This window comes from Pristiophorus japonicus, chromosome 18, assembly GCF_044704955.1.
Source record: "Pristiophorus japonicus isolate sPriJap1 chromosome 18, sPriJap1.hap1, whole genome shotgun sequence".
In the NCBI taxonomy this organism is placed as follows: domain Eukaryota; kingdom Metazoa; phylum Chordata; class Chondrichthyes; family Pristiophoridae; genus Pristiophorus; species Pristiophorus japonicus.
Genome location: NC_091994.1, coordinates 42,002,441 through 42,023,358, shown reverse-complemented (window position 1 = coordinate 42,023,358; position 20,918 = coordinate 42,002,441). Strand labels below are relative to the sequence as shown.

The 20,918-nt window shown below is 41.4% G+C and overlaps 1 protein-coding gene across 4 annotated transcripts in view; it reads left to right on the top strand.

Moving 5' to 3' along the window:
* Window positions 1-19,020, top strand: part of hdgfl2 (HDGF like 2) — a 116,665-nt gene extending 97,645 nt beyond the window's left edge. For 3 of the 4 annotated variants that reach the window (XM_070859916.1, XM_070859918.1, XM_070859917.1), the window contains 10 exons: window positions 108-357; window positions 751-838; window positions 2,620-2,932; window positions 5,084-5,199; window positions 7,831-7,901; window positions 8,322-8,392; window positions 10,309-10,410; window positions 13,083-13,287; window positions 13,989-14,118; window positions 17,256-19,020. In XM_070859916.1, coding sequence (XP_070716017.1) covers window positions 108-357; window positions 751-838; window positions 2,620-2,932; window positions 5,084-5,199; window positions 7,831-7,901; window positions 8,322-8,392; window positions 10,309-10,410; window positions 13,083-13,287; window positions 13,989-14,118; window positions 17,256-17,352 — 1,443 coding nt within the window. In that variant the 3' untranslated portion in view covers window positions 17,353-19,020. The remainder of the gene's footprint in view (window positions 1-107; window positions 358-750; window positions 839-2,619; window positions 2,933-5,083; window positions 5,200-7,830; window positions 7,902-8,321; window positions 8,393-10,308; window positions 10,411-13,082; window positions 13,288-13,988; window positions 14,119-17,255) is intronic. The other variant, XM_070859915.1, reaches the window with a different exon arrangement.
* Window positions 19,021-20,918: the final 1,898 nt, after the last annotated feature.

Sequence of the window (20,918 nt, the reverse complement as noted above, 5' to 3'; positions counted from 1 at the left end):
GACTTAACTATCACTCAGACTTTGCAGTTTGTGATTTATTCTCCCCCCCCCCGCCCCCCCCCGCCAGATTAATAAGTATCCATTATTCTCTGTGTAAACCTTTCTAGAAGTACGATTCTGATGATGAGGAAGAGGAGGAGGATGAGAAGGAGCAGGTGAAAGTGGAGGCTGAGAAAGATGAGCAGAAGGAGGAGGAGGATGAGCAGAAGAAGGAGGAAGAGAATGAGGAGGAGGAGCAGGAGGAGGAAGAGGAGAAGAAGTCGGTACAAGAGAAGGAAGATGATGACGATGAAGATTATAAGAGAGAATCTGACTCTGATGATTCTATAAAGAAACCTGTCAGAGGCAGGAAACCAGGTATTACAATGATGGCTAATAGTATCTGCATTCGGCTGTTATTTTCATAGCCACTGGTATTGTCTTAATATTGGCAAGTGGACAAGTTTGTTATTATTTAGTTATTTATGTACTTATGATTAAACATTAAATTAATTGATTTGAGTTGTGCCACAATATTAGCATTTGTAACCTATCTTTCCTATGGTGTATCAATTAAACAAAAAAAACTTTGCATAGATCATGTAGATTGCTATTTTGATGTCTACAATATCTATACCTTTTTTAAATATACTGTAGTGTAGTCAGTTTATTATGTGAAAATACAGCACTTAGTACAACAAGCAAGTAAATTGCAAATGTCAGATGGGCCCATTTCAGAGATGACCGTCTCCATATTCACTTTCTGTTCAGCAGCTCAAAAGAAAACTCCTAAACCACCTAAGCCTCGTGGGAGGAAGCCAAAGATTGAGAGGTTACCTTCTGTCTCCAGCAGCCTCAGGTTAGTAAAATGGCCAAGAACATTTGGTTTTGCAAATCGACCCAGCTGAATTCCCAAAGTTACTGGACATTTATGTATTTTAATATAGTAAGTAGAATTACATTTTGGAAATTGTCATTATGTAGGCAATCCTTTACAAGTTTGGTTATTATGTAGGTTACCTTGATATGAGCAGAATAATAAATAAAAAAAGGATAAATGACTTGTTTTAAAGTGCTCTTTAAATATAAAGGTCCTTGCCTCCCTCGGTCTTCCTTTTTCATACAAATTCCAGGCTATTGCACAGTAACACATTGTTAGGTATTAATTCATCTAGCCTATTCTTCGAAACTTCCCATTTTTTTTACCGTGATTCCAAAATTAATAGCTCAGTTTGGACTTTCCTAACAGCAATGTGTTTATTTTTAAAAACCAGGCTTGATCGCTGCCACATCTAATCACTGCTACTTGATTCACTACAGGCTCTAGCCTTTTAATTGGGTTTCTAAATATATTGGGCTGAAAATTGTGGCATCTCCGGGTGCATCCGATGTGTGCACACAGCTGAAGAGGCCTCGCAAATGCCGGTCCTCGGCACACAATGCGCCGAGAACCAGCTTTTGTCGTCGGTCAAAATTTATAGCACGCACGCACTCCCGCAGGAAGGACTTTCGTGAGTGGCAATTTGGGCTATTTGCCCAACTCTTGCCCAGCAAATGTCTTTCAAACTCTTACACCTGGTAAAAGCAGGCATGTAGCCTATTTTTTACCAGGGTAAGAGTTTTAAAACATAGAAAAATTAAATGTTATTATTGTAATTAATTATATTAAAAATCCTTTCTATGAAGGTAAGTTTATTTTTAACACAATTAAAACATTTTTTTGAATTAAAATTTTTTTCTCAAACATTTAACTTAATGCAATTTCTATTAATTTTTAAAAAGTGAAGCGTTTTTTTAATTTATGTTCGAGTTTTAGTTGATTTTAGGAGTGTTCTCATTGATAGTAATGGGCGCTCGGAGCTCCTCCGGGATCACCAGGTATTTTCATTAAAAAATGTTCAGTCGGAGCGTTCGCCTGCAGGAAGCCTTCGACCGCAATTTCCCCCCCCCCCCCATTTTATGAAAGACTTTATATACTGCGCCAAAAATCTTGTTCTTTGACCGTCGAAGCTACTTAGAGCATTTCCTTTCACAGCCCTGTCCAATTATCACCCCATCGTACCTTCACCACCACCATCAGGAAAGATTTACAATTTGTCATTGGGTGAGTGGTAGATTTTTTTTTAAAAAATAGCTTTTTAAAGAAAAGCTAACAATGTTTGCATGTTCGTACTTCTGTAAAGTAATTGTAATAACTGCTTCATTTAGTTCCTTGAACTTGCACCCAACTTGAAGTTGATTTTCATCATTACAAATGGGCAACGTTGAAATTAATATGAAAGTGACCTGCCTTATACTGAGGTCAATTGTAGTTTTCAACTTCCACCCCCACTGAGATTAACTAACTCAGTCAAGAAGGATAATTAAACCTGGCTGGGACCTTGTAGTCTTTATGGGTCAGTTCTACACAAGGTGAGGCCTTTACCCACTGAACAATTGGAATGAAGCTCTGATGTACATCAGAAACACCTCAAACCGTGTTGTATCCCAAGAATTGGTAAAACCCCAACTGTAATTGTAACAAGCAATCATAGAAAGTGCAGCACAGAGAGGACCATTTGGCTCATTGCACCTGTGCTCATTCTTTAGAAATCCCTCGTGAAAATATGTATGTACCTTACATTTCGTGTTTAAATTTAGCAGTGACAGTGACAGTGATGCTGAAGACAAGATCAGTGACTGGAAAAAACGAGATGAGGAACGAAAGAAAGAGATAGAGGAAAGGAGAAAGAAACAACAGGAGGAAGAGCTAAAGAAGTTGAGGGAAAAGGAAAAGGAGGAGGAGGAGGAAGAGAAGAGGAAACGGAAAGAAGAAAAAGAGAAAGAGGATGAACAGGACAAAATAACTGATGAAATAGATGAAATAAAGAAGAAAGAATCCTCAAAGAAGAGCAAGAAAATTCGGGCTAAATCGAAATACTCCTCCGATTCAGACTCTGAGAAGGAAAAGGAGGTGACTGTTTTCATATATGTTTATTATTGGTTGGATTTAAAATGTTTTATTTTTGTCGTTCAGATTTTCATGCCAATGTTCCTGAAGATGCAGACTCATTTTTGGGTACGGTTTTGTGGGCATCAGCTGCCATCTGATACTCGCCCAAGTTGCTATTCTTAATGCGTGCGTCTACACCGTGAGTATCGGCAAGCTATTTGACTGTGTGGGTAGTAATAATGATTGGAACTGTAAACTTATGGGTTATGTGAGCAATGTTTATTAAAGGGTATTAATATTTTATCCTTTTTCCTATTTTAGATTCTAAAATTTAAGTTGCCCCGAACTGTGTTCTTATTCAATCCAAATTATATTAAACAAATCAAACTGATCACAGCAAAGCACACCACACTACTGAGTCAAAAATAAACTCTGGCACAGAAATGCATCAACTAATACATCTGTGATAACTGTTGACACAATTACACGGTTAAGCATTGAGAATCATAATAGATACTTATGTAGATATTAACTGATCGAGTTAGTAATTACAGGTTTAAATGGAGTCCGAAATTAGGGTTCATAAATATAAGATGGTCACTAATAAATCCAATATAGAATTCAAGAGAAACTTCTTTACCCAGAGAGTGGTTAGAATGTGGAACTTGCTACCACATGGAGTGGTTGAGGTGAATAGCATCGATGCTTTCAAGGGGTAGTTAGATAAGTATGTGAGGGAGAAAGGAATAGAAGGCAAATGCTGTGATTTAACCAGTCTTTGGATTGGGTTGCCCAGTGAAAAGAATTAGTCCAACTCCAACTTAAGGGTGCAATTTCACTCAAATTACCAATTTGAGATTGATAGTTGCCAGTTTTGTTTCAGCCAGGTTAAACTGGACAAGCCACAAAAATACAGTAGCTAGAAGAGCAGGTCAGAGGCTGGGTGTTCTGCGGCAAGTGTCTCGCCTCCTGACTCCCCAAAGCCTTTCCGCCAAGTACAAGGCACAAGTCAGGAGTATGATGGAATGACACCATCCAGGACAAAGCAGCCCGCTTGATTGGCACCTTAAGCATTCACTCCCTCCAGCACTGGTGCACCGTAGCTGCAGTGTGTACTGTCTACAAGATGCACTGCAGCAATTTGCCAAGGCTTCTTCGACAGCACCTCCCAAACCCGTGACCTCTACCACCTAGAAGGACAAGGGTAGCAGGTGCATGGGAACACCATCACCTGCATGTTCCCCTCCAAGTCACACCATCCTGAATTGGAAATATATCTCCGTTCCTTCATTATTGCTGGGTCAAAATCCTGGAAATTCCCTGCTTAATAGCACTGTGAAAGTACCTTCACTACATGGACTGCAGCAGTTCAAGAAGGTGGCTCGCTACCATCTTCTCAAGGGCAATTAGGGATGGGCAGTAAATGCTGGCCTTGCCAGCAAGACCCACATCCCATGAATTAATTTAAAAAAAACACTACCTGGCTGAAACTTTAATTCTGCTGCCCAGAAGAAAGTTCTATGTATGTGCTTGCAAGCATATACAATTAAATTTTGAAGATTAGATGATGTGCGTGGCAGTGTCTGCACACTTTTAAATATTTAAATTCATTGCATGTAAGTTGAAGAAGTGTTGAGGAGGTCTAAGGAACCCCCAGGCACATTAACCCTGGTTTGACATTGCATTGGCTGTGCATTCTGGGAGAGGAAGTCTCGCACTACTTCCACATGACACTGCACAGAGTCTCAGTCCACTTTAGCCTGGCATCAGTTTGGGCTCTGATTCTTGATTTACACTACAAACTGTTTTGCACTAATGTTAAAGTTGTAGTGTAAATGTAAGCTGAAGATGCCTTAGTTACGAATGTAAATTTGTATTGATTGCAGAGTACGCTTGGAGAGAGAAGAGACGGGTTTGATACTTTTATAGGTCAAGATTTTTGCTTGATTTCGATCATGTTGTTCGGCAGAGCATCTCCTTATATTGGAAAATCCTAATTTTTCTTTTGGTAAGGGTTAATGGAAATGAGGAAAACCAGGATGCATTCGGGATATTTTGTATCTTGTTTTGCTGCATTGCCTACATTTTAATGTGTGTATTTTTTTTTTAAGTGCTTTTGCTAGATATAGTTATAAGAAAATGAATGGGATCACATCACGTTATTGTTTACAGGTGAAGAAAAGGTCTAAGAAACCGCATCCCGAGCCCACAAATAAACACAATCAACAGAAAAAAGAGAGAGAACAAAAAGAAAGAAAGCGTAAGCTGGAAGACCGGCACAAAGAAAGGTACGTTGTGTTTTGTATTTCTGTAACTGCAACAAGTCAACCTTCAGCACCCTTTCCTTTATCCAGTGGTATAACCAAAGCAATCAAAAATCTGTAACATCTAATTGTTCAGTAAAACAGCTGCCTTCCTATTAGAAACATAGGTATTTCAGCGCAGAAGGAGGCCATTTCGGCCCATCGTGTCCGCGCCAGCCAACAAAGAGCCACACGGTTCTAAAGGTTGCATATAAACCAATGAACAATGGCGGATAAGTAAAGAGCATCCGGCCCAACCAGACCACCGCACGTATCGCAACATTTTACACTCCGCCCCACCCGGAGCCATGCGATCTCCTAGGAGAGGCTAAAAACCCAGGCCAATTGGGGAAAAAAAATCTGGTAAAATTCCTCTCCAACCCATCCAGGCGATCAAAACTAATCTAGGAGATCACTCTGGCCATGTTAGATTCCATAACGTACTTACCATCGTGTCTGCGCCAGCCAACAAGAGGTTATCCAGTTTAATCCCACTTACCAGCTCTAGGTCCGTAACCCTGCAGGTTATGGCACTTCATGTACCCATCCAAGCACCGTTTAAATGTGGTGAGGGTTTCTGCCTCAGGCGGCGAATTCCAGAGCCCCACTGGAGGAAGTTCTGGCTAATCCATGACTTGATGTCGAACAAACAATCAGACAGGTTCCTGGGCTAAGGAAGGCAAAATCAGCCAAAGTTCCCACAGCAGTCATAATCCAATGCATTTGCGTTGTCCCAGTTAAAGATAGGATTGGCCTTGGCTGTGATGCTCTCAATGAAATAAGAGTCAGCTACTCGCATATGAAAAATAGCCCCTCGGTCAAGGTTCTGGAGGGCTGCCAGAGCCATGCAGCCCATAAGAAGCTATTGAACCAAGGTGCCGTCCTCTGGTGGATGCAAAAGTTCCCATAACACTACTATATTTCGAATAATTGCAAGGGAGTTCTCCCCAAGTTGCTGCAGTGCATCTTGTAGATGGTGCACACTGTAGCCACAGAATGTCGGTGGGGGAAGGAATGATTGTTGAAGGTGGTGGATGGGGTGCCAATCAAGCGGGCTGCTTTGTCCTTTGTCGAGCTTCTTTGAGTGTTGTTGGAGCTGCACTCATCCAGGCAAGTGGAGAGTATTCCATCACACTCCTGACTGGTGCCTTTTTAGATGGTGGAAAGGCTTTGGGGAGTCGGGAGGCAAGACACTCGCCACAGAATACCCTGCCTCTGACCTGCTCTTGTTGCCACAGTATTTATGTGGCTGGTCCAGTTAAGTTTCTGGTCAATGGTGACCCCCCCCCCGCCCCCCCCAGACTGTTGATGGTAGGAGATTCAGTGATGGTAATGCCGTTGAGTGTCGAGGGGTCATGATTAGACTCTCACTTGTTGGAGATAGGCATTGCCTGACACTTGCCACTTATTAGCCCAAGCCTGAATGTCGTCCAGGTCTTGCTGCATGCGGGCATGGATTGCTTCGTTGTCTGAGGAGTTGCAAATGACACTGAACACTGTGTGGTCATCGGCGAACATCCCCACTTCTGACTTCTGACCTTGTGGTGGAGGGAAGGTCGTTGATGAAGCAGTTGAAGATGGTTGGGCCTAGGACACTACCCTAAGGAATTCCTGCAGCAATGTCGTCAGGCTGTGATGATCGACCTCCAACCACCACAACCCTCTTCCTTTGTGCTAGATATGACTCCAACCAGTGGAGAGTTTTCCTCCAATTCCCATTGACTTAAGTTTTACTAGGGCTCCTTGATGCCACACTCCGTCAAATGCTGCCTTGATGTCAAGGGCAGTCACTCTCGCCTCACCTCTGGAATTCAGCTCTTTTGTCCAAGTTTGGACCAAGGCTGTAATGAGGTCCTGGCGGAACCCAAACTTGTTATTGATGAGTAAATGCTGCTTGATTGTACTGTCGACGATACCTCCCATCAATTTGCTGATGATTGAGAGTCGACTGATGGGGCGGTAATTGGCCAGATTGGATTTGTTTTGTGGACAGGACATACCTGGGCAGTTTTCCACATTGTCGGATAAATACCAGTGTTGTAGCTGTACTGGAACAGCTTGGCTAGAGGGGTGGCTAGTTCTGGAGCACAAATCTTCAGCACAACAGCCGGGATGTTGTCGGGGCCCATAGCTTTTGCTGTATCGAGTGCGCTCAGCCGTTTCTTAATATCACGTGGAGTGAATGGAATCGGCTGAAGACTGACTTCTTTGATGGTGGGGCCTCAGGAGGAGGCCGATACGGATCATCCACTTCTGGTTGAAGATCGTTGCAAACATTTCAGCCTTGTCTTTTGCACTCGCGTGCTGGCCTCTGCCAGCATTGAGGATGGAGATATTCACGGAACCTCCTCCTCCCGTTAGTGGTTTAATGGTCCACCACCATTCACGACTGGGCTGTGCGGCCCATTCAAAATTTCGCTCATGCACTAAATCTCCTGTTGAAAAGCTGCTCTTGGGTTACGTGGGAGTTCCAGACTGGACAGCTTAGTGGGAATGTTGAATGCAAGTATTTTCTTCTTTGAGATCTGGAAAGTGTTGCTTCTGAAACCCAAGTCTGAAGTTACATTGAAAAGTGTTTGTTTTTTCCTCACACGCTTGTAATTTATTTTTCTGCAGGGCAGCCAAAGCAGAAAAGGAAAAGAAGAAGGAAGAAAAATTGCAAGTTAAGAAAATAGAAAAGAAAAAAGGTGCATACCTCATGGGATTTAAGTTCCTGTTGGAGACAGTCAATTTAGACTTGCATGGTGGCCTAAAGGAAACTCTATATTCTGTGGTGGAGTAGCCTCTCTCGAGGTTTTGCAGTTACAAAGGATCCTTTTTGTAGCTGACAGATGATCTTAATCTACCAAGCTCGTCTTACTCTCTGTAAGTAACCGACCATTAACTCCTGGAGTACGTCTCCTGACCCTATTGAGGAACAATAGCAGCTCTAAGCAGGTTAAATCTGAGGCAGGTCCGTGGCTGATGTGCTCGAGTACACAGATCACCCCTACAGCTTTAAACACATGGTGGAGACTGAACTGGCCTGCTGTCTCCCTCTTGCGGTTTATAAAGGCGTATTGTGGAAGAGCCAACACATTTCTGATGATGCTTTCTTTATTTAACAGAGGTGACGGCAGAACAGAAGCTACAGAAGATACACACAGACATTAAGCATGCTCTGAAGGTTGATAATCCTGTGAGTATCAGTAAAGACTTGTGTTAAAGGTCAAACTTTGTATTTCTGATGGTGAGGGGTGGGCTGATGTGGAACTTGCATCGGATTTAAAGTAAACTTTTAAAAATTCTAGTCACTGAGGATTCTAGCCACTTTAAAATTGAAATCAATGTATGTAAAACTTTTCGTTCTTCCATTTTAATGGTTAGTTTTTTTTGATAAAGATGTGCAGATTTTTTTTCTCCAGCTCAGACACTTCACGGTTTACATTTACATTTATTTATATCCATTCACACTAGGAAAAAAAAAAATCCTATTTTAAGATCAAAATGTGTTAAACCAGGGATGTCCAATCTTTTGGAGGTCGGGCCAGATACATGTGTAAAGACCAGTGAGTGGGCTGCCATACACATAATGTGAGCCCCCATGCAATAACAAAGTGAGACTCCCAAGCACAGTTAAAGCGAGGACCTCCTATTACCAAAAAAGGTATTTGGGGAATTTTGACACTTTAATCTTGGAGGAATTTCAGGTAATCTATATTAAGATATTGCTATTACGTTAAATTCAGTTGAACCGAGATTAAGTTCACAACATAGAATGTGAATTAGAATTCAGCACACTTGGTTAAAGTGTCTATCGAGGATGTTATTTCTCACATACCATATCAGTTTGAGATAATTAGATTCTTCAACACTTCTTGGAGAACATTGGGTGTAATGTGACACTGGCTTTATTCATGTGGGCCCAGCAAGGGTGTGTCAGGCAGTGGGGATACTGACTGTGAAGCTTCCACCTCGGATGGTGGCGGTAAGGGTCAGAGGTCAATTTGTTTTGCTTCCTGCCAAGCTAAGTAAGCAGGCTGAGGGAGAGGATATAGACAGTCTGTGAGCTGATAAGGAAGTAGATCCAAGAAAGAAAAAGCTCTCGCCTTAGATCTAGTATGATTAGACTCTGGATGAATGCCCACTAAATGGGAATAGTGTGGAGTTTCTATGTTAAGAGGAGTATTACAAAATAAGTGAAGTGTCATTGTGATTATTACTCTGTTCTGCCACACATATAAAATACATCAGTTTATTGTTTTGTAATTGGCCTCGTCGCTCGAGAGTGTTCAGCGCCTTCCAGAAGATTGAGGGACATGTGCAAGTTTACAGTATCCAGTTCACATAATAAGGGATTTTTTTCTTGTGACCCATGGGTCAAGCTATTATGCAACTAGATATTGAACAGAAAACACAAAAGTCCTGATCATAAAGGATGCTGGTCAACTTACAGGAAAGACTAAATGTTGCTGAATTCAGGAGTTTATGTAGCGCAGGCCTGAAATTTGTAAACCTACCCCCCCACACACATAAAAAGAACTAATTTTACACACCCTATTAAACACAGAATTTCCAACAAAGGAACCAAAATTAGCTCGGAAAAAGCTTCAAAGCTACGCAGTATAACGTGCTGCTACTTTTATTATCCATTGTTGAATTGTTTTTTCTTTGCATGAAAGAAAATATCTGTTTGCTCCATAGAGAATGAGAGAGCAGGACAAGTGACTTCTCTATTGGATGAGAAAGTTTGAGCATTTAGGCCATTAAATACACTGTTCATAGAAATTCACTGGGTGGCACCATTGCTCTGGTTTTGTGTATCTATAAGTCACAGGCTATGGCCCATCTGCATGGGAAGCAGTAATTGCTATCATCCAGTTGCTATTGCCAAATACAGTGATCTGTGGCGGGAACTGAATGAGAACTATCCGGGAAGCCAGAGCAACCTTCAAAGCTGGGGATACACAGCATCTTGTGATTGGCTTACAGACAAACTGAGCAAAAAAGGATAGAGTGTGTCCACTGGAAAGTAACTGAAAGCTAAGCAAATAATACGCAGAGGCCAGAACTGTTACCAAATGCTTTAACTCTTTAATACCTGGTGTTTTTCAGGATGTGAAGAAGTGTGTGGAGGCACTTGAAGAACTGCGAACACTGCAAGTCACTACACAGCTCTTGCAGAAACACAGTGATCTGGTTGCAACATTAAAAAAGGTATGTTTGTTGTACTGTGTTTTTATTGATGTCTAGCACTTGATCCTAATTCAGCTCAGTCTTTGGCACTGTCTTGTAGTTTGGGCTTATTTACTTGTATGCTAAATTGTTTGAAAACTTCGGGTAAGTAATGGTGAAATAAGTTTATTTTGGTGCTTATTTGCCATTGCTATTGCATTTACTTCAAAAGTGTTTTAATTCTGCGGAACGTAAAATTCTAGTAGTAGTGGGTGAACTACTCACGCAATTTTGTCTGCAACACTAACTTGTGTGGGTGGAATGGCATTAGCATAAATAGTGGACTGTTCCTACCCCAGCTTAATTCATTTAAACATGAAGACTGGCCACTTAAAAGAAAACTCAGATGGCATCAGTAAAACCATATCCCAGCAAGAGTCGGCACCTTTAGGAGAAGAGGGGAGAAATATTGGGTTGGGAAATGTTTTTTTTTCTTGCTAGTTGCATTCAAAAGCAATTAAAACTCAATTGTTTCCTTTGTTATTTTTGGGGGTCTTTGTCTACCCTTCTTCTTCTAGATTTTTTTTTTTATGGCATCCGTATCTTAGATCCCTGTCATAGGTGAGTCCTAACTCCCTCTGCCTTCAAGAGCAACTTCACTAAACTTGATTTCTAGGTAAGCTTTTGGTAACATGCCCAGGATAACGAACAGAAGAACGTTTCTGCTAATTATTTTAGCTACTAGAATTATCCCATGCCTCCTGTAGGATCTCTCTCCAACTGTCTTTGATCAGCAGTAGAGCATTACAAATTAGATCCCATTTTGGGTTTAAATGATTATTTAACAACAAATGAATGGGTACATAACGGTAATGTACCACTGGTATGCAAGGTCCCTTCCCTTCCCCTGCCCCCCCCCCCCCCCCCCCCCAACTCCAAGCCTAACCTCCAGAAACCAATCCAAATGTGCTGCCTGGCAGTACAGTCATGTCAAGAAACCTGATGCATCGATGCATTCCTCCCACCAGCACTGTGCAATCAATGTACAATCTTCACATATGGATGTATTGCTTAAAAATCCAAGATTTTCTTCACCTGGTTTCACAGCAGGTTCAAAGCTGAAGTAGTGGGAAGTGCTCTTACACTGTTGGTAGTATATCTCGGGAGTGAGGAGTGAAGTTGCTGTGATCAAATTCAGACACATTTTGTGTTGAAGCAAAATCGAAACCACTTCGTATTGATGCAAAAATGGTTAATGTAGTCAGTCAGCTGGGCTCAGTTGCTAGCTTGCCTTTTGAGTTAGATGGTTGTGGCTTCAATCTCCATTCTGGGACTTAAGCGCTAATCTTTGCTGACACTCCAGTACGGTACTGAGAGTGCTGCTTTGTTAGAGGTGCTGTCCTTCAGTTGAGAAATTAAATTGGGACCTTGTGTGTCTGTTGGAGTGGTTCACATGGATGTAAAAGGTCCGGTGTCACTATTTGAACAAGTGGAGAGAGTTTTTCCCAGTGTCCTGGCCTCACCACACGTTTGTTTACAAAAACGTACTGACTGCACTTCAAATATAAATCATTGTATGTGACGAGGCGTCATATGAATGTTGTTTCTGTCTATAACCATCCTATAACATACTTGTGCATTTGATTAAAAAGTTGAAGAATGAGTGGGAAAGTACATGTACTTACTGTTTGAGTATAAACAAGGGTTTTCTTATGAGCAGCTTTACTGAGAATTGTACAGACTGCGCAATGAACTGTTCAGCAATCTAGTGAAACAAATCAATGTAAAATTATATCTAATGAAGTGAGAAAAATCCTTCTATTTAGCTCTTTTAAAGAAAAACAACTTGTATTTATATAGTGCCTTTAACGCAAGAAACATTCCAACGTGCTTCAAAAATAAAGTAGAAGGAAAACAGATGGCGAGCCAGAAAGGAGAGATTTGGGTGACTGAGAGATTGGCAAACTTGAGGGTTTTTTAAAAAAAGATAGTGAGCCAGAGAGGGAGTTCCAAAAAGTAGAACTGAGGCAATTGGACACACTTCCAACAGTGTGGGGGATCCCCAGAAGAACAGAGATTTTGGGAAGAGACGCAGGGTTGGAGGAATTTGCTGAGATAGGGGTGAAGACGGGCAATGCTGTGGAGGTGAAAGCAAATGGTGTTGGAAAGGGCATGTGTTTAAAATGTACACAGGATCCAACAGGACGCTACAATCATGCATGCTCTGGTTCAACATAAAAGATTGCCACCTAAATGCTAAACTAAATGTTTTGTAGATAACTTTTACATATTCCTCCCTCAAGAGTTGGAAACAACTTATGAAACATGCAACATTTGTATTGTGTTAAGCTGAGGACAAGATTCTGACTACTTCGTTTTTTTTTAAACTCCTCATGACGAAGTGACTGAATTAACGGACGTCTACGAAGCTAAAACGAGAAATATATGCTTCATTTTTGTCCACGATCCTCCCCCTGCAATCTTTCTTCCTGAATTCACTTAGGCTATTTGAAGAGTCACATAATGAAGCCGAGCTATCTTCCCCAGAGGAGAGTTGAGAGAACTGGCAAGTGTTGACTGCACCATTCCCCATCCATATTTTTGGGGAGTTGCAGCGAGAACTCGGAGACCACCCTAAGAAGTGAATAAAATGCTCTGTTGTGTAGGAGCACTCGAACTCATTGTGTCTACATATTGTTGGCAATGTTTTCTAGATACGCCGCTATAAAGCTAGTCAGGAAGTCATGGCAAAAGCAGGTGAGATCTACAGTCACCTAAAGTCCATGTTTGTGGGAGGAGATGATTCTGGTAACAGTACACTGAAGAAGACTCACTCTGACCAGGAGCAGCAGAAAGATAACAAAACCAAAGAGGAGGGGAACGAAGCTGAGAACAACATGAGGGAGAAGCAGGATTCAGGTGAGCGCTGTGTAGGTGGGATACTGTGGTGCTGTGGCTGGGTACTATGATGTCTGTTGCCCCTCCTAATCTCCCTTTCCGTGATTTGGTGTTCATTTCCCTGTATCTTTGTATCTGTGAAGCGTTTTGAGATAGTCTTTTATGTTAAAAGCTCCATATAAATACAAATTGTTGGGTTCAACCACATCACTCACATCCCTTAACTTGTCAGATTGATTATGTTCTGATGTTGGTTTTTAATTTTAGCATGGGTCTTGGTTCATTGTCAATGCAATTATAAAGTTGACATTTTCCTTGATGGTTTGGTGTAAAATTATATTCCTTAGTGTGGTATTGGGATACACAGGTGAATAATCCCCATTTTTGAGTGTTAGCTGGTCTCTGGCAGTTGGCAGTGCAGTTTGCATGAGGGCCCTTGGGCTAGGGAGGGGGAAATTATCACTTTTCAACAATCCATGCTCGAATGTGTTTGCTTGTTTGTGTGTATATTACGTGGGACACGATCTGGCTTGACTTTGTTGCCCTCCATGGTCAACTAGCCGGGTGTTTATCAGGTGAGAACACCTGAACATGTGGAGACCCAACTTAAGTTGTGAAGACAGAATCTCTGTTTAATTATTGTACTAGTTTATCCTGCTCAGTTATCCCTGAGCTAGTTAAAGTCTAGAATTGATCTATTTTCTCCAACAAACTATCAACAGATTCATCTACTGCAGTAAATGGAGAGACCGTGTCTCAGAAGAATGAGATACTCCCAGAGAACCAAGAACAAGATCAGTCACGGACAGAAGAGAAGAACACCGAGGAAACATTGATTGGCAAACCGAATAGGTGAGCATGACATAAGCAACAGCAAGTGATTCATCCACATCCTTGATGTTGCATTGCACTTGAACCATTCCGCTTGTATCAGTTGGTAGACTCTGACCTTTGTGTCAGATGTTTGTAGATTCAAGCCTCATTGTGGACTTGAGCCCATAATATAGGCTGACCATTGCTGTACAGAGGGAGTACTGCACTTTTGAAGCTGCCTGTTCTGGTAGTTTTGTTGACATAAACAATCCTGAGGCATTATTTGAAGAGTTCTCCGTGTCTTGGCCAACATTCCACACTCAAACACCAAAAACAGATGAACTGGTCTTCGAAGACCTTGTGCACAAAATCATCTGCTGCATTTTCCTACTCAGTAGTGACTGCACATCAAAAGTAATTAATTGGTTGTGAAACTTGTCCCGGGGACATAGAGCTGATATAAATATTAAGTTTGTTCATTCTTTTATCCATGTCAATACAGAAATACGAAGCAGAGGTTTATAATCTCTTCAACTTTAACCTTCTCAGGGACCCTGAAAGGCCAAACCTGTACTAGTTGAGGGCATGGTCCAACTGTAGAAAATGCATGAGAAAATGTTGAGAATAATCCTTGTCAGATGAAGACTTTTTGAGATATTGGTGGAGTTGGGTTAGGGATTTGTGTGTCAAAATGACTTAGAAAGTGTAAATGAAGGAGCTCTTTACTGAATCTGTGTGAATAGAAAGAAAGAACTTGCATTTATATAGCGCCTTGCACGACCTCAGGACACCTAAAGCGCTTTACAGCCAATGAAGTACTTTTGAAGTATAGTCACTGTTGTAATGTATGGAAATGCGACAGCCAATTTGCACACAGCAAGTTCCCACAAACAGAAATGAGATAATGACCAGATAATCTGTTTTATCGATGATTGGTTGAAGGATAAATATTGGCCGGGACACCGGGGAGAGCACCCCTGCTCATCTTCAAATACTGTAATGGGATCTTTGACGGCCACCTGAGAGAGCAGATGCCTGTTTAACGTCTCATCCGAAAGACATCATCTCCAACAGTACAACATGCCTTCAATACAGCACTCCAGTGTCAGCCTAGATTATGTGCTCAAGTTGCTGGCTCAAAGGTGAAAGTGCTGTCACTCAGCCACGGCTGACATAGAAAATAGGTACAGGAGTAGGCCATTCGGCCCTTTGAGCCTGCACCGCCATTCAATAAGATCATGGCTGATCATTCCCTCAGTACTCCCTTCCTGCTTTCTCTCCATACCCCTTGATCTCTTTAGCCATAAGGGTCATATCTAAGTCCCTCTTGAATATATCCAATGAACTGGCATCAACAACTCTCTGCGGCAGGGAATTCCACAGGTTAACAACTCTGAGTGAAGAAGTTTCTCTTCATCTCAGTCCTAAATGGCCTACCCCTTATCCTAAGACTGTCCCCTAGCTCTGGACTTCCCCAACATTGGGAACATTCTTCCCGCATCTAACCTGTCCAGTCCCATCAGAATCTTATACGTTTCTATGAGATCCCCTCTCATCCTTCTAAACTCCAGTGAATACAGGCCCGGTTGATCCAGTCTCTCCTCATATGTCAGTCCAGCCATCCCTGGAATCAGTCTGGTGAACCTTCGCTGCACTCCCTCAATAGCAAGAACACCTTGGATCCCTGGAATAGACTTTTGCCTTTAGTTATAACGTAGCTGTGTAGTTCCTATAGAAAATTAATTTTCTTCAAAAGTTGATCAGAAAAGGTTGTTTAAATAATATTTTCCATTTACTTTTGTCTGTGTTCTGTTTCTTTCAGTTTGCTTCCTACTGTGTCAGCTGTGGTCAGCACTCTTGCTTCTGAGTCAGAAGGTTGTGGGTTCATGTCTTACTCCAGAGACTTGAGCACAATAATCTAGACTGACACTCCAGTACAGTGCTGAGGGAGTGCTGCACTGCCAGAGGTGCCGTCTTTCGGATGAGACGTTAAACCGAGACCCCGTCTGCTCTTTCAGGTGGACGTAAAAGATTGCGTGGCACTATTTTGAAGAGCGCAGGAGAGTTCTCCCCGGTGTCCTGGCCAATCCCTCAATCAACATCACTAAAAAACAGATTATCTGATCATTATCACATTGCTGTTTGTGGGAGCTTACTGTGCGCAAATTGGCTGCTGCACTTCCTACAATGCAACAGGGACTATACTCCAAAAAGTACTGCATTGGCTGTAAAGTGCTTTGGAATGTGCGGTGGTCATGAAAGGTGCTATATAAATGCAAGTCTGTTTGTCTTTTTGCATATAATTCCCTCATTCCCTTGCATATGTGGAAAGCACCACCTGTTGATTCCCACCAAATGATAACCCAAGCATGCCCAGTCAGCAGGCCATTCATGGGTTGCAAAAATGTCTAGCTTGAATTGTACTGGACTTTAAATGGGCAGTTCCTTTGTTGTAATCTCTGTTTTCTGTCAGTCTTGTATTTTTGCTTGTAACTTTAATTTGTTTTTTGTCACCTTTTATTTTTTCCCTTTCCTCAAGTTTTCTCAAAAAGTTCTCATGTACCGCAAGGTTCAAACTGAGAAAATCTGTGAAGTGCCACAGAATAGAGAGCAGATCCTCTGAAACCAGAGAAAAGTATCTCCTACAAACATTAACTTTGGGCTTCTTCCCTTCCCCTGAAACAGTTCCCGAAGCAGGAAATGTTGATAAACTTCTCAGCTGTGGGAGATCTGTCAGGATAGGTCACTCAATAGCAAAGAAGATTTGGGGATCCTGGCTGATTTCCCCTCCTCCTTCTCTCTGCCCCCACCCCACCCAAAGGAAAAGGAAAGTGGTTGTAGTGCCCTCTTGGGTTCCTGGTTGAGAACAGCTAACAGCACAGACTGAGGATCAAATCCTGGATTACCTTGGGTGTGTTGCTGATCTACACAAGCTGTGATTGGAAAGTGGATAAAGATACCTACTTAGCCATTGACAAAGCTTCGGTAATCATTTATTTTCTCCTAATTTATAATATAATTTCAAAATAAATAAACGGAAGTGCTTGGCTCCTCCGAGGAGATGCTGGATTTATGACCAGATTAAGCATATCTAGGCAGAAGTTCTAGGCATGTCTTAGTGATTTTAACTTTGTGTAGAACAGAAATGACATCATGTTTTATCATTTCACTTGTAGTGCTCCAGACATACCGGAAGTGCATCCGTCAGATGACCAACACACCACCGACACAGAGCACGTTCCAATGGAGATGGAGTCAGCCAATGAGAGCTGAGGCTTTGAGCCGTAATCGACTATGGGACACGTTTTAAAATCTGGGTTGCTTTCAAATAAGAACATTTGTCACTTGAATCGTCCTGGAAACTAGTAAAGACTGTTTGGTTTTGTTGTCTGCCCACGTGAAGAAGCTGAAAGAGGTTACTTGCTATGCGGAGCTCTGCATTTCATCACTTTGTTGAAAAGAGAAAACAAAAATCTTGATCTGCACATTTAATGTCTTTTTTTTATCTTGAGCAGAGGAAGTGAATGTGACGTAAAATGCAGAAATGGCTGCTTTTTGGTGGATAAAGTCTATTGGCAGGAATTTCCTCAGGCTTCTCCCAACCAGTGGAAATCCTGGATAGACATGCAAGCGGGGTTCCTGCTGAAGTTATGGCGACCACTCGGTAGAAGACCCGAGGAAATTCATGTCAGATACTTTACTTAATTTCAGAGCTCATGTTTTTTTTTTACTTCGTGAAATTATTAGTTTGAACTTTGTCAATCTGAAGTATATTCTCCATGATGGGTTGGCTCACAGAATTAGACAAAGAAAGTGTGTTTTTCTTTCATTTTCTTTTTTAACCTCTTCCAGCTACAATGGTCCATTACATGATTTCATCAAAATGCCTAATTTCTAAGCCCCTACCTATCCTTTTTTTTAAAAAAAAACTGATTATGTAGAGATTTCAGTTTTATGTCATTGTAAAGTACAGCTTTGTAACCAGTTATTAAAGTTTGACCTTGTGGGAGTTTTTAATGTGATGTTGGCACTGATGCAGTGAGCTCCCTTTTTAAGCTGCTTTTGAGTTGAGAGTAGAGTGCAAGAGAGCAGGACTGCAGGAGAGACCTACAACTACTTATGGGTGTTAATCCCCTGAATTCCATCTTCTCTCCTTCCTTCTAAACTCCAAATACACCATTTCTACATGCTCTTTACTATATTGAAATCAAGACTTGTCACATCATCTCCTACTCTAATTCTTTCACATGACCTCCAAACTGTGCAACTCTATCTTCCTTTGTCTCTGAAACCCTAGCTGCTTTCAAAACTCACTTTTGGCATCACCTAACCTCTACTACTTGATTGACCTCATTTTCACTTTTCATCTTAACTGTGGTGGTCTGCACTGTGAGCCTTGACCTCTCGCTTTTGTTAATAATTTAAAGGAAAAAAAAAAATCAAATCTGTTGTAAAAGACCACCAAGGAAACACAGCCTTTAGCAGGTTAATCCAGAAAGTTTTAAAAATGCAAACTTTTATATAAAAAAAAAAAGTGTGGTGTTTTCTTTGAGTTTATTTTCTCCTAATCATCTATATTAAATATGACAAACCTATCCACTGTTAATCTCTCATCCACAAACAGAGTCTGAATGGCAGTGTGTATTTTTTTATAAATGTGTGGGAAGAAAATCCAACTTCTTGAAATATTGTAGGTTACTGCACAGATCCTGTCTCTGAAGACTGTAAAACATTGAAACAAAAAGTAACAATTAGTATTTCATTAGTAATCGGATTACCATCTTTAATGAAGCTACAGTTCATAGGTACTTGTGGCAGAGGTATGTAGGTACATTTTCATGGAGTGTATTACTACAATGCTGCCTTTGTGATATGGCATTGCCACGTGGACATTGTTTCTACTCTGGCTGTACTATAAACAAGCTAGTACCAGCACAAGAATGACTCATGCCTGTTTTCATAGAACTGCAATTATGCAGCAAGGAGAAGAGAACCATATTTAGCAAAGTAAAGGCAAGGTACTGAGGAGCTCAAAGATGCCTTGATCTAACTTTAACAAATGACTATGTAAAAGTGTCTTTAGTGACGAGGGCCTTTGTTTATCTTAAGCTTTAAATGCAGCATCTTCCCCTACCCCACACTCATTGTGTTGAAGTCAGGCTCTTTTTTTTTCCCCCTCGGTCTTGCCTTTCTTTTAAACCCCAATTATGGTGATAGTGAGACAAGGCATCAGCTGACACATTGGGAAAGTTAAACCTGAGCCACATGGGTGACTGTTTCAGCAAGTCCTTTTGCCAGTTAGAAATCAGTGCTACTGAAACATGTTCTTGTGACCATTTCAGCTTACAACCTCAGCCCACACAACAAGTAACATTTCAAATGAATGTATTTTACTGCAACTAAGATTAGAAATCAGAATGCAGTATTTACATGAAAAATTTTTTTTTTGCCATAATGGAAAGTCATTGCATAAATCAAATATAGACACGAAGTACTAGTTGATGGGGCAGGTAAGTCACTACATATATCTCAACTGGTCCAAGCAGCGTGGTGATTATCTCCAAATGGCAGCTCCCATAGGATGTGGGGATAAGAAACTTGCAATTACTTAGGGCACAACGAAGGTGCCTTTTTCCTTTCTCTTTCCCTCCCCCCTCCTCCCGCCCCTGGATCCAAGCTCCCGTGGGGGCTTAGCAACAAAAGCTAGTTTATAACTACTCTCTACAGGCCAGGAGGCTCCCAGCTGCTGAATATAGTTAAAACAATCACTAGAGATAAAATACTGGGACTAAAGGTGGGCAAGTCCACTGGAACTGCTGCCCTACAACCTAGAGTATTAGAAGTGACTGCAGAGGTTGTAATCTACCTGAATTCTGGAGAGGACGCAATAGACTGGAAAACCACAAAATGTAAGAAAGGAGGGAGATAGGAAACTATAGACCAGTTAGTCTAACATGTCATTGGGAAAATGCTGGAGTCCATCATTAAAAGCAGTAGTGGGACATTTGGAAAAGCATCAATCAAGCAGAGTCAGCATGGTTTTATGAAGGGGAAATCATGTTTGACAAATTAGCTGGAGTTCTTCGAGGATATAACGAGCAGGGTGGATAAACAGGAACCAGTAGATGTGTATTTGGATTTCCAGGAAGCATTCGCTAAAGGTGCCACAACTATTTACAATTAATATGAATGACTTGGCTGGAGGGACTAATGCATGTAGCCAAATTTGCTGATAAAGATAGGTAGGGAAGCAAGGTGCAAGGATGATGCAAAGTATCTACAAAGGGATATAGATTGAGTCAATGAGTGGGCAAAAATTTGGCAGATAGGATATAATGGGGAAAAATGTGACTTTATCCACTTTGGTAAGAAAAAAAAGCTAATTACTTAACTGGGGAGCAATTACAAAATGCAGTACAGGGGTGGGGGGAATCTGGGGTTCTTGTACATGAAATGCAAAAAGTTAACATGCAGGTACAACAAGGCAAATGGAAAGTTGGCCTTTATTGCAAGAGGAATGGAGGAGTATAGGACATTGGTAAGACTACACCTGGAGTACTACATACAGTTTTGGTCTAATTTAAAAAGGATATACCGTATATACTCGCGTATCATGCGACTTTTGAAGACCTAAATTTGGGGGGTAGCATGATACGCAAGATACAAAATTTGCGGCTGTGAAGTGCTGGCCAAGATTAGGCTGTTAAGCAGACCGTATCCACGCTGAATCTCGGCAGGTATCTCCTGGGCTGGATTGCAGCCTCTATTGTCACTTGTACTGTATCTTTGCTGTGGTCTAGAGATCGCCACCCACAACTCCCTCTGAAGTTTGCTGCATT